Consider the following 16,841-nt stretch of genomic DNA (forward strand, 5'->3'; position numbering starts at 1 on the left):
AAAGTGTGGAAGACAAAAATAGGAACAAAGAACAAGAGCAAAAAAACAGTAACAAACATGGTTGGTTTTAACCCAACTGTATCAATAATCACTTTAAATGTAAATAGTATAAATACATCAACTGAAAGACAGAGACTGCCTCAATGGGTCCTAAAACAAGACCTGACTATATGCTCCCTACAAGAAACCCACACTAAAAATAATGACACACACAGATTAAAAGCAAAGGGATGGAAAAAGATACGTCATGCTAACTTCTCATCAAAAGAAAGTAGAATAGCTATATTAATTTCAGAAAAAGCAGACTTTACAGCCAGGAAAGTTATCAGGAACCAAAATGAGCATTACATGAAAGGGTCAATACTCCAAGAAGCCTTAGCAATCCTTAATGTGTATATGCTTAACAACAGAGCAGCAACATATGTGCTGTAAAAACTGAGAGAGCTACAGGAGAAACAAATGAATCTACTATAATAACTGGAGACTTTAACAACCCTCTATCAGAAATGAACAGACCCATCAAGTAGAAAATTAATTACTAAGAACACAGTTGAACTAAACAGCATCAACAATTGCCTGGATGTAATTGACATGTATAGACTACTTCAGATTACACATTCTTCTCAAGCTCATACAGAACATTTACCAAAATAGACCACATTTTGGGTGATAAAACATGTCTTAACAAATTTAAAAGAAGAAGGATCAGGGGCGCCTGGGTGGCGCAGTCGGTTAAGCGTCCGACTTCAGCCAGGTCACGATCTCGCGGTCCGTGAGTTCGAGCCCCGCGTCGGGCTCTGGGCCGATGGCTCAGAGCCTGGAGCCTGTTTCCGATTCTGTGTCTCCCTCTCTCTCTGCCCCTCCCCCGTTCATGCTCTGTCTCTCTCTGTCCCAAAAATAAATAAACGTTGAAAAAAAAAATTTAAAAGAAGAAGGATCAAACAATATATGCTCTCAAACCATAATGTAATTAAACTAGAAATCAACAGAAAGGTAGCTATAAAAATCCCAAAATACTTGAAGATTAAATAGTACACTTCTAGATAACTTATGGATCAAAGAAGAAATATCAAGAGAAATTTTAAAATATTCTGTACTAAAGTGAAATGAAAATACAGATTATCTAAACTTTGTGAGATGTAATTAAAGCAGTGCTTTGAGGGAAATTTATAACGTGAAGTGCATATATTAGAAAACAAGAAAGGCTTAAAATCAATTTTCTAAGCTTCCACATTAGAAACTAGACACAGAAAAATAAATCAAATCCAAAATATAGAAGAATAAAAATTAAAGCAGAAATCAATGAAACTGAAAACAGGAAATCAATATAGAAAATCAACAAAATCAAAACTCATTCTGGAAAAGATCTAAAAAATCAATAACCTTCTAGTTCAGGCTAACTAAGAAAAAAGAAAGAAGACACAAATTTATTAATATCAGATTTTAAGGGCAAACATCACTACAGATCCCATGGACATTAAAAAATATAATAAAGGATTATTATGAACAACTTTATGCCAATAAGTTTGATGACCTAGATGAAATAGACTAATTTCTTGAAAACCACCACCTGCCAAAACTCATACAAGAAATAAATAATCTGAAGAGGCCAATTAAAGAAATTAAATCAATAATTAATCACTTTCTAACACAGAAAGCACCAGGCCCAGATGGGTTTACTGGTGAATTCTACCAAGCATTTAAAAATGGAAGAAATCAGGGGCTCCTGGGTGGCTCAAGTCAGTTGGGTGTCCGACTTCAGCTCAGGTCATGATCTCACGGTCCGTGAGTTCAAGCCCCGCGTCAGGCTCTGTGCTGACAGCTCAAAGACTGGAGCCTGTTTCAGATTCTGTGTCTCCCTCTCTCTCTGACCCTCCCCCATTCATGCTGTGTCTCTCTCTGTCTCAAAAATAAATAAATGTTAAAAATAAAAAATTTTTTAAAAAAATAAAAAAATAAAAAATAAAAATGGAAGAAATTAGACCAACTTTCTACAATCTCTTCCAGACACAGAAGCAAAAGGAATACTTCTAACTCATTCTATGAGGCCACAATTACCCTAATACCAAATGAGACAAAGACATTACAAGAAAACCATAAGGGCATCTGCCTGGCTCACTTGGAAGAGTATGCAACTTTTGATCTCAGTGTCATGAGTTCAAGCCCCACGTTGTGTGTAGAGATTACTAAAAAAAAAAAAAAAAAATTTGTTTTAATTTTTAAAAAAAGAAAGCTACAGACCAATATTTTACATAAATGGATCCTCAAAAAAATAGCAAACTGGATCTAACAATGTATAAAAAGAATTATTCACCATGACCAACTGAAATTTATCCCAGCAATTTAGGCTGGTTCAACATTCAAAAATCAATTAATGTAATCCATCATATCAACAGTCTACAGAGGAAAAAACATTATGATCATATCAATTAAATGTAGAAAATAATTATGACAAAATTCAACACTCATTCATGCTAAAAACTATAACCAAACTTGGAATAGAGGCAAACTTACTAAACTTGATAAAGAACATCTAGAAAAAAACTATAGCTAGCAGCAGTTAATGGTAAGAAACTTGAAGCTTCATCAGGAACAAGGCAAGGATGTTCCTCCCACCACTGATTTTCTACACTGTACTGGAAATCCTAGGGAATGCAATAAAACAAGAGAAGGAAATAAAATGTATGCTAGTTGGGCAGAAAAAAGAATTAAAACAGTTTTGTTCACAGATGATATAATCACTTATTTAGAAAATCCAAGAAAACAGACCAAAAAAACCCAAAACCAAAACAAAAACAAAACAAAAAAAACCCACCTCCCGAAACTAATAGGAAAATAATACCTAGGTTGCAAGAAACAAGATTAATATATGAAAGTCAGGTGTTTTCCTATATGCCAGCAATGAACAAGCAGAATTTGAAATTTAAAACACATTGGCATTTACATTAGCACCCCCAAAATGAAATAAGTATAAATGTAACAAAGTACAAGATATAAGGAAAGTTACAAAACTCTGATCAAAGACACCAAAGAAGGATGAAATAAACAAAGAGATATTCCATGTCCACAGACAGACTCAATACTGTCAAGATGTTAAGTTTTACCCAACTTAATCCATAGATTCAATGCAATCTCAGCCAAATCCAAACAAGTTATTTTGTGGGTAGCAACAAACTGATTGTAAAGTTTCTATGAAAAAACAAAAGACCCAGAATAGTCAACATAATATTGAAGGAAAAGAACAAAGATGCAGGACTGACCACCTGATGTCAAGACTTACAATAAATCTACAGTAATCTAGAGTGTATGGCATTGAGGAAAGACCAAACAGGTCAGTGGAAAAGAAATGAAAGCCTAGAAATAGATCCACATATAAATATAGCCAACTGATTTTTGACAAAAAACAAAGGCAGTACAATGGAGCAAAGAAAGTCTTTTCAACAAATGATGCTGGAACAATGGGACATCTATATGCAAGAAAATGAATCTAGACACAGGCTTTACACTTTTCACAAAAATTAACACAAAATGGACTACAGACCTAACTGTTAAAATGGAAAACTATAAAACCCCTAGAAGATAACATAGAAAAAACCCTAGATATGACAATAACTTTTAGATCACTACTAAAGGTAAGATCCATAAAAGAAACAAATGGGGGCACCTGGGTGGCTCAGTTGGTTAAGCATCCAACTCTTGATTTCGGCTCAGGTCATGATCTCATGGTTCATGGGATTGAGCCCCGCATTGGGCTCTGTGCTGACAGCATGGAGCCTGCTTGGATTCTCTCTCTCCCTCACTCACTGCTTGTGCTCTTGCTTTCTCTCTCAAAATAAATAAACATTTGTTTAAATGTTTAAAAAAAAAGAAACAAATGATAAGCTGGATTTCATTAAAAATTTAAGCTCTGCAGAAGACATTATCAAGAAAATGAGAAGATAAGCCACATACTGGCAGAAACTATTTGCAAAAGACACATATGATGAAGGATATGTATCCAAACTATACAAAGAACTCCTAAAACTCAACAATAAAAAACAACACAAATTTTAAAAATGGGGGAATGACCTGAAAAAACAGTTATCTCACTGAAGAAAATATACAGATGACAAATAAACATATGAAAAGATGTTCAAAATCAAATGTCTTTAGGGTATTGCAAATTGAAACAACAATGAGCTACCTACCACTATATACCTATTAGAATGGCCAAAATCAAAAACTCTGCACACCAAATGCTGGTGAGGATATGCAACAGAAACTTTTGTTTATTACTGGAGGGAATGCAAAGTAATATAACCACTTTGAAAGACATCTTGGCAGTTACTTAAACATACTCTTACCATATGATCCAGCAATTGTGTTCCTTGGTATTTACCCAAATGAATAGAAAATATGCTACACAAAAAGCTTCACATGAAAGTTTACAGCAGCTTTATTCATATTTGCCAAAACTTTAAAATAACTAAAATTTCCTTCAGTAGTTGAGTGGATAAATAAACTATGGTACATACAGGCAATGGGATATTATTCAGCACTAAAAAGAAATAAGCTATCAATATGATGATGGGGCACCCTGGGTGGCTCAGTGGTTGAGCATCTGATTCTTGAATTTGGCTCAGGTCATAATGCCAGGGTTGTGGGATCAAGCCCCACACCTCAGGCTCTGTGCTGAGCGTGGGGCTGCTTGGGATTTTCCATCTCTCTCTCTGTCTGCCCAGCACCCACCCTACTTGCCCACGTGCATGCATGCCTGCACGCTCTCTCTCAAAAAAAAAAAAAAAAAAAAGACACAGAGGAAACTTAAATGTGTGTCATGAGGTGAAAGAAGCCAATCTGAAAGGTTATATACTGTATGATTCCAACTATATCACATTCTGGAAGAGGCAAAACTATGGAGACAGTTAAAAGATTGGTTGTTGCCAGAGGTTAAAGGAGAGGAGGGATTGAACAGGTAGAGCACAGAGTTTTAGGGCAGTGAAACTATTCTGTACGATACTACAATAATACATATGGGTCATTATACATTTGTCCAAATTCACAGAATTGTAACACCAAGTGTGAGCCTCAATGTAATCTACGGCCTTTGGGTGATGATAATGGGTCAATACAGGTTCAACTGTAACAAAGATATCCTGTGACAGAGGATGTCAACAGTGGAGAAAGCCGTAGGTATGTGGGGGCACAGGATATATGAGAACTCTGTACATTCTGCTCAATTTTGCTGTGAACCTAAAACTGTTCTAAAATATAAAATTTATTAATTTTACAAATAAGTTAATACAGATGTTTCTACTACAATGAAATATTCCTGGAAAAGCACTCAAAAACAAAGCACTAAAAATAGGGCTTAAGGGAAAAGGAAAGGCAATAGTCCATTCAAAGACTACACAACTTAAACCAGATTACTAATCAAAATAGTAACTGGGGAGAAGAGTTGAACTTCTTGGGCAGGCAGTCACAGTTAATATTAAATGCTGGCATCACTTTAATTAGAGCAGGTCTGGTGGGTATTGAGATGATAGAGGTAGAACTCTGCAATATGGGGACTACATTCAGGTGGGTAGGAGGCAACACGACCTGCCAGGAACTGAAGCTACTAAAGGAGGGAGTGCATGTCTCAAGGCAGTACAGTACAATTTTCTGAAAATGAAACTCGAAGAGACTTCTGCTGCCAAGGCAGCAGGTGAGCCTAGGCCTGTTCTGCAGCCTGCCGAAGATTCTAATTTTACTCACACTATTCTAAATCCCCTTGCCTGGAAAAACAAAACAAAAACCACATATGAACCAATGAGACTTGAAAACTATACTGACCTCATTGTACCATTCATGTATGAGCAAATCTGCACTACAGAAATGTGTTTCATAACAAGACAAATTGTAGAACTTGTACATGAAATTAAGCAGACAGAAAGAGAAAAGCCTGAAGCCAGAACTGCTTTAAGCCCTTAAATTGCTTTTTCAGCCAGAGTGTCTTACAACCACTGACTCTGTGAAGAAAGCCGGTCTTCCCTTCATTTCTGTAACAATACGCAACCCCCACTCCCACACCCCTCCACCATGCTCCTTCACAACTTGTGCTCTTTTACTGACTCTAAAATACTGCTGTTCCCTATCGTTACTTACGGGTCCCATTTTCTTCACTCCCTGGAAGAAGTGATCATGCCCAAGCTTCAACCACCACCTGGGTGGACTGACAAGTCCTATATTTCTAACCTCTCCCTTAGACCTACCTATGAATATCAGCCTCATTCTTCATCTTAGTCCCAAATTTACAATATAATAATATATAAGCGTAACTCATTATTCTCTAATAGAACTTACTCCTGATGTAGTTGTCTCTATCCTGGCCTTTGGCAATAAAAGCCAATCAATTTTGCCCATCTGAAACTAGGCAATCACTTCTCTCACCACATTAAAGTCATCAAATCAAGCCCATGCTTGGTCACACAGATGTGTAATAAATATTCTTCCTTTTGTCTTAACCAACATTGTTGTTAAATTCAGATGTCCATTTAACTTTTGGACTATTGATAAGAGCTTCCTGCCTGGTTTCTGCCCCAGTACCATCCATCTTAAATCCAGGGTCTATTACGCCCCAGGGGTGACCAAACTAGGACACTTCAGAGATTGAAAGGGGGTGCTATTAATCACTATGGGAGTACAACAGGCATTAACTGAAACTGTAGCTAAAACAGGGACAAATGGGTCCCTTACTTTTTAAGCCCTTGATACAACTTGACCCCTGCCTTACCTCTCTCTAAGCACACCTCTTACCACTACTCTCTCTCACTTTGCACTTCATCCATACAGAATAATGTGTAGTTTTCCAAATGCTTTATCTTTGGGCCTCTTCACACACAATATAGCATGCCTGAAGCACTATTTCTCCATTTCCTTAACCTGCCTAAATTCTTTTACTTCATCAGGTTCTCAGATCAGATGTCCTTTCCTACAGGAAGCTTAAGCCTCCCTCTGCAAGGCTAGTTTATCTGTTCTTAGTAGGGATTCCCATATTACTTCACATATATCCCATTTGGGCACCTCCAACTTACTGCAATTATCTCTTGTTTATCAGTCTTCCTCACTGGATTGTACACTTTTTGATGAAAAAACCAACTTCATTCACATTTATATTACTAGAGCCTACAGGGTGCCTTATCCACAGTAAACAAGTTATTTCTGAAGAAATGGATAAACATGTTTTTTGATACAGTCTCTCTCTGTGGGATTCAAAATCATGAATACAGAAAGTATCCTTCATTTTTGCTGCCCCAGAATTTAACACATTAGGTGTTTATGTTTTGTTGAATGAGCTCATTCGTAAAGGTGGGACTCATTTATAAAATGCTCATTAAAACCACAAAACTTGGTAGTAGAAAAAATGACTGAAGGAAAATGAAATAGAAAAAATTACATAAATAGAAAAAGGATAAAATGGAAAGAAAGCAAGAAATGATGCATCAATGAAGCGTAATTAAATATTATCTGCTTGGTCTATTCCAAGGTTCACATCTATGTTAAAAGAAGACATCTCTTCTTCAGTTTTTAACAAAAGATAAAAAGGATCCTTCACATTTTTTCCCCCTAAGAAGCCTTGTTAACCACAGGTTAAAATTTTGGTATAGGGCATTATAAAGATAAATCACTCTTCAGTTCCAGCAATTTTACTACTAAAACAATCTAGGAAGTGTGAATTTTTGGATAAAAACCTAGTTCTCATTTTCTACCTATGAGATTTGCTGATGTTTAACTTTCAGGTCATCTTGATCGTAGGCTGTTCAAAGTTTTTAACAGTCAAATAGAGTTATTTACCCAAAATATGTTTTACATCTATAAACTCATAAAAGAATGTTATTTTATGTCAAAAATTTACTTTCTTTAACCTAGAATATACAGAATATGAAAAATATATTTTTCTTTGTTTAATTTGCTATGGAATTAGGATGAGCAAGGTATGTGCCCCAAATTGTGCACATATAAAATGCTATGCATAAAAAATAACATTGTTCATACATCTAAGATAAAAATTCCTTTGCTATTCTTCACAGATATTGAAGAAATAACTCTAAAATCTGTGTGGAACCACAAAAGACCCCAAATACCGGAAGTAATCCTGAGGGGGGAAAAAAAAGAAAAAAAATTAAAGCCAGAGGGATCATGCTTCTGGATTTCAAACTATAGTAAAAAGCCATAGTAATAAAAACAGTATGATACTGGTACAAAAAAGACAGATCAATCAATGTAACGGAATAGAGAGCCCAGAATTAAATCCTGGCATATACAGTCAACTGATATTTGACCAGAGAACCAAGAATACCCTATGGGGACAGGAGAGTCTCTTTGACACGTGTGCTGGGAAAACTGTACAAACACATGCAGATCAATCAAATCGAGCCCCTATCTCACACTACTCACAAAAACTAACTTGAAATGGATCAAAGACTTAAAAGATCTGATATCATAAAACTCCTAGAATGAAACATAGGGGAAAACTCATCAATACTGGTCTCAACAATGATTTGCTTTTTAGACATGATGCCAAAAGCACAAACAACAAAAAGCAAAAATCAACAAATGGAACTATATCAAACTCAAATGCTTCTGCATAGCAGAAGATCTAATACAACAAAATGAAAAGAAAAACTATAGAATAAGAAAATATTTCAGAAAACTATGTATCAGAAAAGAATTAATATCCAAAATATAAAAAGAACTCAAGTCAATTTAACAATAAAAAATTAATCCAATTAAATATGGGGCAAAAGACTTAAATAGACATTTTTCCAAAGAGGGTATCAAAATGGCCAACAGACACAGGGGAAAATGTTCCACTTCATTAATCATCAGGAAAATGCAAATTAAAATCACAGTGAGATACCATGTCATACCTGTTAGAATGATTATCATCAAGAAGACAAATAGCAGATGCAGGTGAGGATGTGGTGAAAAAAGAACTCTTACACACCACTGGTGGGGGTTAATTGGTACAGCCACCATGGACCAATAAAATAGATCTACCATATAATCTAGCCATCCCATTTCTGGGTATATACCCAAAGGAAATATGTAAAAAGGATTCTGAAAGTATATACCCTCCCATGTTTATCACAGCATTATTCATAATAGGTCAGATATGGAAATAACCCAAATGCCTATCAATAGATAAAAATGATGTTAAATGTACATAGTGGAATATTATCCAGCCATGAAAAAGGAAGATATCCTATGATTTATAACAACATGAATGGATCTTAAGCACATTATGTTCAGCAATATAAGTCAGACGGAGAAATATTAAGGACTATATATCACTTATATGTAGAATCTACAAAAAGTTAAACCTGTAAAAAACAGAGTAACTGGTGGTTACCAGAGGATGGGGGAGTTGGGAGGTGGAAATTTGAATAATAGTGTATAAGGATATAAACTTGTATAAGGGTACTAAGGAGTAGTAAATAAGCCATAGAAATTTAATGCGAAGTGTAATGAACATGGACAATAATATGCACTACAATTATGTAATAAATACTGCTACTTTAACAAACATAATACGTAAGTGTGTTAAATAGTGTGCTGTGCACCTTTAACTTATACATTGTCAAATTAATCAATAAAAAATTGAAAAGCACTGTTCAAACATCTAAATACTTTATTTGCTAAGAAATATTTTTTATTATATTTATTGGTTCTTTTAAACCCTTGCCATTTATCAGCTCTCTATATATATCTACTAAAAAAAAATTCACCTCCTATATTTATAATATCCATTTAGTACTTTGGGTTTTCCTTGATTCCCTTTTATTAATTTACCTTATCTTTTGAAGACTAATTTCTCAACCATATTTTAATTCCCCACATAATTTTAAGTCCTTCTAACATTTTCAGCAACCCTCTTTTCTATATCCCTTCAGCTATTTCTATATGTCCTTGTAGACTGACTTGGAGAGCCCTCTACTGGCCTGATGCTATGTGAAAAAACAGTTTCTTCAGCTTTCAGATGCATACTAAGATACACATGCCTCTGGTAATATAATAATTGTGTGATTCAAGTTAACCCTTTATTCCGAATAAGAAAGTTACAAAGAAAAACTGCATGGTTCTACAGAACTGTCTTCAAAAAAAATTATACTACTTACATAGTATAAAAATACCACTTTTAAATAACTGTACACTATTAATCTCAGTTCCATAGAGCCTTACTATCATGGGATAGAACTAGTAGATAAGATCACACTGCAATGACCTATTCTGATGTATTAGTAACTGAAGTATGGTAAACAAGCTGGAGTCTCTGTTAAATGTTTTTTCCTTAAGTATTCTGATAATTAGTTGGTCTTCAATATTTCCTGACTTTAATACACCAATTCCTTGAACATATGTAAACAAGTTTGAAAATACAATGGAAGAAAAAAAATCCCACTTAAAATGATTTAATTCCAGAAATAAAGACCTTAATTAGGAAGACAAAAAAATTCCACAAATAGAAGTATATAACTCTATAAAGTTATGAATTCTCACTTTTGACCCTAATAAAAATGCCAATAGTTTATATTCTTTGGGAAATAAGCCAATCATAAAGTCAATACAGAAAAACATACAAACAATTTTTAAGATAAATTCTTTAAAAAAAAAAGTAATAATTGGGGAAAGTCACCCTTCCAGCCATATAAATTTTGTTATAAGGTCTCAAAGACCCTCTGTCTATGTTCCAATTAGACTGTACTCTCAATGGCAAAACTAACCTCATTCACATTTCTATTCTGTGCACCTACACACTGCTTTACCCACAGTAAACACAAATTTTGAAGGAATAGGTAAACATGTTTACCTATATAGTCTCTCCCAATGTAGTTTGAGATTCATCAAGGTAGGAACTATTCTTTACCTTTGTGACCTCATAATTTAACACAGTGGATGTTTAGTAACTGTTCTGTTAAATGGGTCCATTAGTGAAGACAGAACTTATTTGTAAAATGTTCATTAAAATTATAGAGACTTCATGATAGAAAGTAATAGATACAAGAAAAAGAAATAGAATGACATAGATAGAAAGAAAATATTATGATAAATTCATAAAATGTATTTTCAAATCAAATTATAAGACAAAGGGCTTCTAAAATCAGTAAGTAAAAAACCAATACCTAACAGAAAAACAAGCAAAGGATATGAAATGACATTTCACAGAAAAGAAATATGAGTGGGGCCTTAGATATATAAAAAGAAATTCAACATCACTCAGGAGAAAAACATATTAAAACCATATGAAGAAAATGAGAAAGATCTTACATCAACAACCTAACTTAACAACCTAAGGGATTAGAAAAAGGAGAATAAACGAAATCCAAAATTATTAGAAGGAATGAAATAATAAGGATTAAAACAGAGATAAATGAAATAGAGAAAATAAAAATAGAGAAAGTTAATGAAACCAAAATTTGGTTCTCTGAAAAAAAAATCAAAATTGACAAACCTTCACCTAGATGGTTTAAGGAAAAAAACTCAAATTACTAAAATCATAAATGATAATGAGGACATTAATATCAATTCTGCAGAAATAAAAAGGATTGTAACAGAGTACTGTGATTGATTAATTGTATGCCAAAAAATTGGATAAACCAAACGCAATGGACAAGTTACTAGAAACATAAAACCTCGATCTAAATCATGAAGAAACAGAAAATCTGAGCAGACCTATCAGTAAGAGACTGAATCACTAATCAAAACTCTGCCCTTTAAAAAAGCCCTTGCCCTGGACCTGATGGCTTCACTGGTGAATTCTACCAAACATGTTAAAAACAAAAACAAAGAAAGAAAAAAACGAACACCAATCCCTTTCAAACTTTTCCAAACACCGAAAGAGAAGAAACTACTCTTCCTAAGTCATTCTATGAAGCAAGCATTATTTGATACCAAAGCCAGACAGCACAAGAAAACTACAGACCAGTATCTTTGATGCCAAAATCCTCAACAATAGTTACAATCTGAATGCAGCAGTATTTTAAAAGGATTATAATCTATGACCATGTAGAATTTATTCCTGGAAAGCGAGCATGGTTCTATATTTGAAAACTGATCAATGTAATATACCACATTAACAGAATAAAGGGAAAAACCCATACTCATCTCAATTGATGTCAAAAAAGCACATGACAAAATTCAGTATCTTTCATGATTAAAACACAAAAAAACTAGGAATGGAAGAAAACTATTGAAAGAAAACTATTTCAACATAATAAAAGCTATATAGTAAAAACTGATAGCAAACATTATACTCAATGGTGAAAGACTGCAAGCTTTTCCTCTAAGATCAGGAACAAGGCAAGGATTCCACTTTCCCCACTTTTATTCAACAGAATACTGGAAGTTACAGTCAGAGGAATTAGGCAAGGAAAAGAAATACAAGGCATCCATATTGGAAAGGAAGGTAAAACTATCTCTGTTCACAGGTGATATAATCTTGCATGTAGAAAATCCTAACAATTCCACAACAAACTTGTTAGAACTATTGAGTAAATTCAGCAATGTATTAGGATACAAAGTCAATACACAAAAATCTCTTGCATTTCTATGATGCATTAACAATGAACAATCTGAAAAGGAAATTATGGAAACGATCCCATTTATGACAGTATCAAAAAGAATAAAATACTCAGGAATTAACCAAGGAGGTTTGTGAAAGACTTGTATAATAAAAATTACAAAACACTGCTGAAAGAAATTGAAGAAGACATAAATAAATGGCAATACATTTCATGTTCATGGTTTGGAAAACTTAATATTGTGAAGATGTTAATAATACTCAAAGTGATCTAGTAGTCTACAGATTCGATTCAATCCCTATCAAAATCACATTATTTTGCAAAAGGAGAAAAAGCCACTCTGAAGTTCATATAGAAACTCAAGGGACCACAAATAGCTTAAAGAATCTTAAAAAGAAGAAAAACCTGGGGGACTCACACTTCCAGACTTCAAAACTTAATACAAAGCCACAGTGATCAAAACAGTGTGGTGCTGTTATGAATAATGTGTGGATAATGAAAGACATATATAGACCAATGGAATGGAATATAGAGCCCAGAAATTAATCCTGGCATACACGGTCAAATGATTTTGGATCAGGTGCTAAGACACCTTGTGGAAAAGAGTCTTTTCAACAAATAGTGCTGAGAAAACAGGATTATCCACATGGAAAGAATGAAGCTGGACCCTTGCCAAATACCATATACAAAAATTACTCACAGTAGGTCAAAGAGCTAAACATAAGACCTAAAACTATAAAACTCGTAAAAGAAAACATGTAGCAAAAGCTTCAAGACAATGAATTTGGCGATATTTCTTGGATATGACCCCAAAGGCACAGGCAATAAAAGAAAAAGTAGACAAACTGGACTTGAAAAATTAAAAAATTTTGTGCATCGGGGCGCCTGGGTGCCTCACTTGGTTAAGCATCCGACTTTGGCTCAGGTCATGATCTCGCAGTCCATGAGTTTGAGCCCCGCATCGGGAGCCTGCTTCAGATTCTGTGTCTCCCTCTCTCTCTGTTTCTCTCAAAAATAAATAAACATTAAGAAAAATTTTTTTAAAAACTTTTTGTGAATGAGAAGACATTGCCAACAGAGCTTGAGATTTTTCTCTTTCCTCCTCTCTCTGTGCCTCTCCCACCGTCCCTCCCACTCTCTCTCTCAAAAAATAAACAAACATTAAAAAAAAAAGAAGACATACCAAGAGCCAATAAGCCATAAAAAGATGCTCATACCACTAATCTTTAAGAAAATGCTTATCAAAACTACAATGAGATATCACTTCATACCCATTGGGATGGCTATCAAAAAACAAAACAAAAAATAACAAGTGTTGGTGCCATGTGGACAAACTGGAACCCTGTAATACTGCTGGTGGAAATGCAAAACGGTACAGTCACTATGGAAAACAGTATGGTGCTTCCTCACAACCTTAAAAATAGAATTACTATATGATCCCCCAATTCTACTTCTGGGTATATACTCAAAAGGACTGAAGGCAGGGTCTTCAAGAGATATTTATATACCCATGTTCAAATAAATATAAAAAATGTTCATGGCAGCATTACTTACTAGAGCTAATATGTGGAAGCAGACAAAATGCCAGTCAACAGATGAACAGATAAAACAAACTGTGATATACAAATGATGGAATATTATTCAGCCTTTAAAAGGAATGAAACTCTGACACATGCTAGTGTATGGATGAACCTGGAGGAAACTATACTAAGTGCAATAAGGCAGTCACAAAAAGACAAATACTGTATGATTTATTTTACGCAAGATAATTGGAGTAATCAAAATCATAGAGACATAAAGTAGAACAGTAGTTGCCAGGGGTTGGGGAGGTGAATAGACAGTTGCTGTTTAACAGGTACAAAATTTCAGTTTTGTAAGATGTGAAGAGGTATGGAAATGGATGGTGCTGATCGTTGCAAAATATTATAAGTGTATTTGCACCACTGAACTGCACACTTAAAAATGGTTAGGATGGGGGCGCCTGGGTGGCTCAGTCGGTTAAGCGTCCGACTTCAGCTCAGGTCATGATCTCACGGCTCGTGAGTTCGAGCCCCGTGTCGGGCTCTGTGCTGACAGCTCAGAGCCTGGAAACGATTTCAGATACGGTGTCTCCCTCTCTCTCTCTGACCCTCCGCCGTTCATGCTCTGTCTCTCTCTGTCTCAAAAGTAAATAAACGTTAAAAAAAATTTTTTTAAAAATGGTTAGGATGAAAAAAAAATGGTTATGATGGTAGACTTTATGTTCTATGATGTTATGTTATGTTTCTATGATGGTAGAAATTATGTATTTTAACAGAATTCTAACATTTTTTTAAAACCACGGAGATAACTCCACCATCCTACCCTTTATGCAAACCCACTAGAAAGGCAAAAATCTCACAGTGTGTTAATACAATAGCGATTTGACAACATCAGTAAAAGTAACCAACTCTTATAATACCTATAAATTTCACTTCAGAGAATTTAAGTTAAAAACACTCGCATGAGCAAAACAGTGTTTTATTCTTCACAACATTATTCATAGTAGCCCCAAACAAGAAACAACCCAAATTCTGACTAGTAGGGACAAGATGAATAAATTATGCTATCTCCATAAAATGGGAAATCAATCAGCTGTAAAAGCAAAGGAAAAGGATGTTTTCTTTGTAATGACATAGAAATAATCACTGAAATTGTTTTAACAGAAGTACAGTTGACCCGCATTACTTTAGTTTCAGGTGTTATGCTGTGCCCATTCCTCCAGGCAACCATCAGTTTGTTCTCTGTATTTCTGAGTTTTTCTCTGCTTTTTTAATCACTGAATTTTATATAATTTGTGTAATATAAAGGAGAAAAGCAAGATGAATAGATAATGTATATATTTTGATACTTTTTGTGAAGATAGAGGAATAAAATACATTTATATCTGCTAGTGATACATATCAACTCTAGAAGAATACACTAGAAACTGGTAGCAGTAATTCCTGTGTGGGGTGTGAACCTGACATCTAGAAGGGGATGTGAACCTGACATCTAGAAGACAATTCTTGGGACATCTTTTACTATGTATGTAAACATGAACATGATTAATTAAAAAGCATCCTAATATTACAAGGTCAGCATATAATTAACATATACTTTATTAATAAACAACAACTACAAAATTCTCTACACCTTACCTGCAAACTAGCCACAAAAGAATCTTCACAGTTCACATAATGTCCTAACATGGCATGTTGTGCCCGTATTTCATTATCCCTTATCCTCTCGTGTAAGTGGCTAATTTGCTGCTTCTGCCTGCAAAACATAAATTGAGGAGACATTATAAAGAATATGCTTTTCTAAGAGACCATTTAAGAGTAGAACTTTATTCCAATAATTTGATGTAAGAGTTAAGAGTATTATCAATATTAACATTCATAATAGGGAAATTTAAAAAACCACCACACCATGGGTTATGCCGAATACAGAAAGGGTATTTATACTGTGGAGTATTTCTTGCGTTTTATAAAATACAGTATTTTGTAGACTATCCTTCTTAGTAATAACAAAGTCATGTTTTGCTTCCTTTCTTCTTGTTACCTAATATAATAAATGTTATGTCCTCAATTTAGAATGCCTTTACCTTAAAATCCATTATTTTCATCCATGCAAATTCTGTTTAAGACTGACAGTTCTGAGAATCTCACTGTCAGAGATGAAAGGTATTTTCGCAAATATCATCTAGCCTAACTGCTGTTCTAGGCCTGCATCTTCTCAGCAACATCCTAGGTTACACAGTCTACACACAACCATTGCTAATGATGGAGAACTCACCTGGTGACAGAGTTGCATCTTTGGAAAGCTCAGACGTTTCACTTTAATGGAACTTCATGTTGGAAACAAACACACTGAAGTTCAAATCTTTCCTCAGCAACTCACAGCTTACTTTAATCAAGTTATTTAACTTTTGTGAATATGTACCCTTATATACAGTTGATGCTTGAACAATGTGGGGGTTATGGGCACTGACCCTCCCTGCCCTGTCATGCAGTTAAAACCGGCATATAATATTTGACTCCCCAACAAGTTAACTACTAAAAGCCTGCTGTTGACTGGAAGCCCTACCAATAATGTAAACAGTTGACTAACACATATTTTGTATGCTCTATGTATTATATACTATATTCTTATAATAAAGCTAGAGAAAGTGTTATTAAGAAAATAATAAGGAACAGAAAATACATTTATAGCACTGTATTTGCTGGAAAAAAAATCCATGTTATAAGTGGGCATATGTAGTTCAAACCTGTGTTGTTCAGGGTCAACTATATTTGAAAA

At 34.6% G+C, this 16,841-nt stretch overlaps 1 protein-coding gene across 2 annotated transcripts in view; it reads right to left on the reverse strand.

The window, feature by feature from the left end:
• CEP85L (centrosomal protein 85 like) overlaps positions 1-16,841 on the reverse strand; it is a 168,073-nt gene that overhangs the window by 45,151 nt on the left and 106,081 nt on the right. For both annotated transcript variants that reach the window (XM_047858481.1, XM_047858480.1), the window contains exon 5: positions 15,701-15,818. In XM_047858481.1, coding sequence (XP_047714437.1) covers positions 15,701-15,818 — 118 coding nt within the window. The remainder of the gene's footprint in view (positions 1-15,700; positions 15,819-16,841) is intronic.

The sequence above is a fragment of the Prionailurus viverrinus genome, chromosome B2, assembly GCF_022837055.1.
Source record: "Prionailurus viverrinus isolate Anna chromosome B2, UM_Priviv_1.0, whole genome shotgun sequence".
NCBI classification, from domain to species: domain Eukaryota; kingdom Metazoa; phylum Chordata; class Mammalia; order Carnivora; family Felidae; genus Prionailurus; species Prionailurus viverrinus.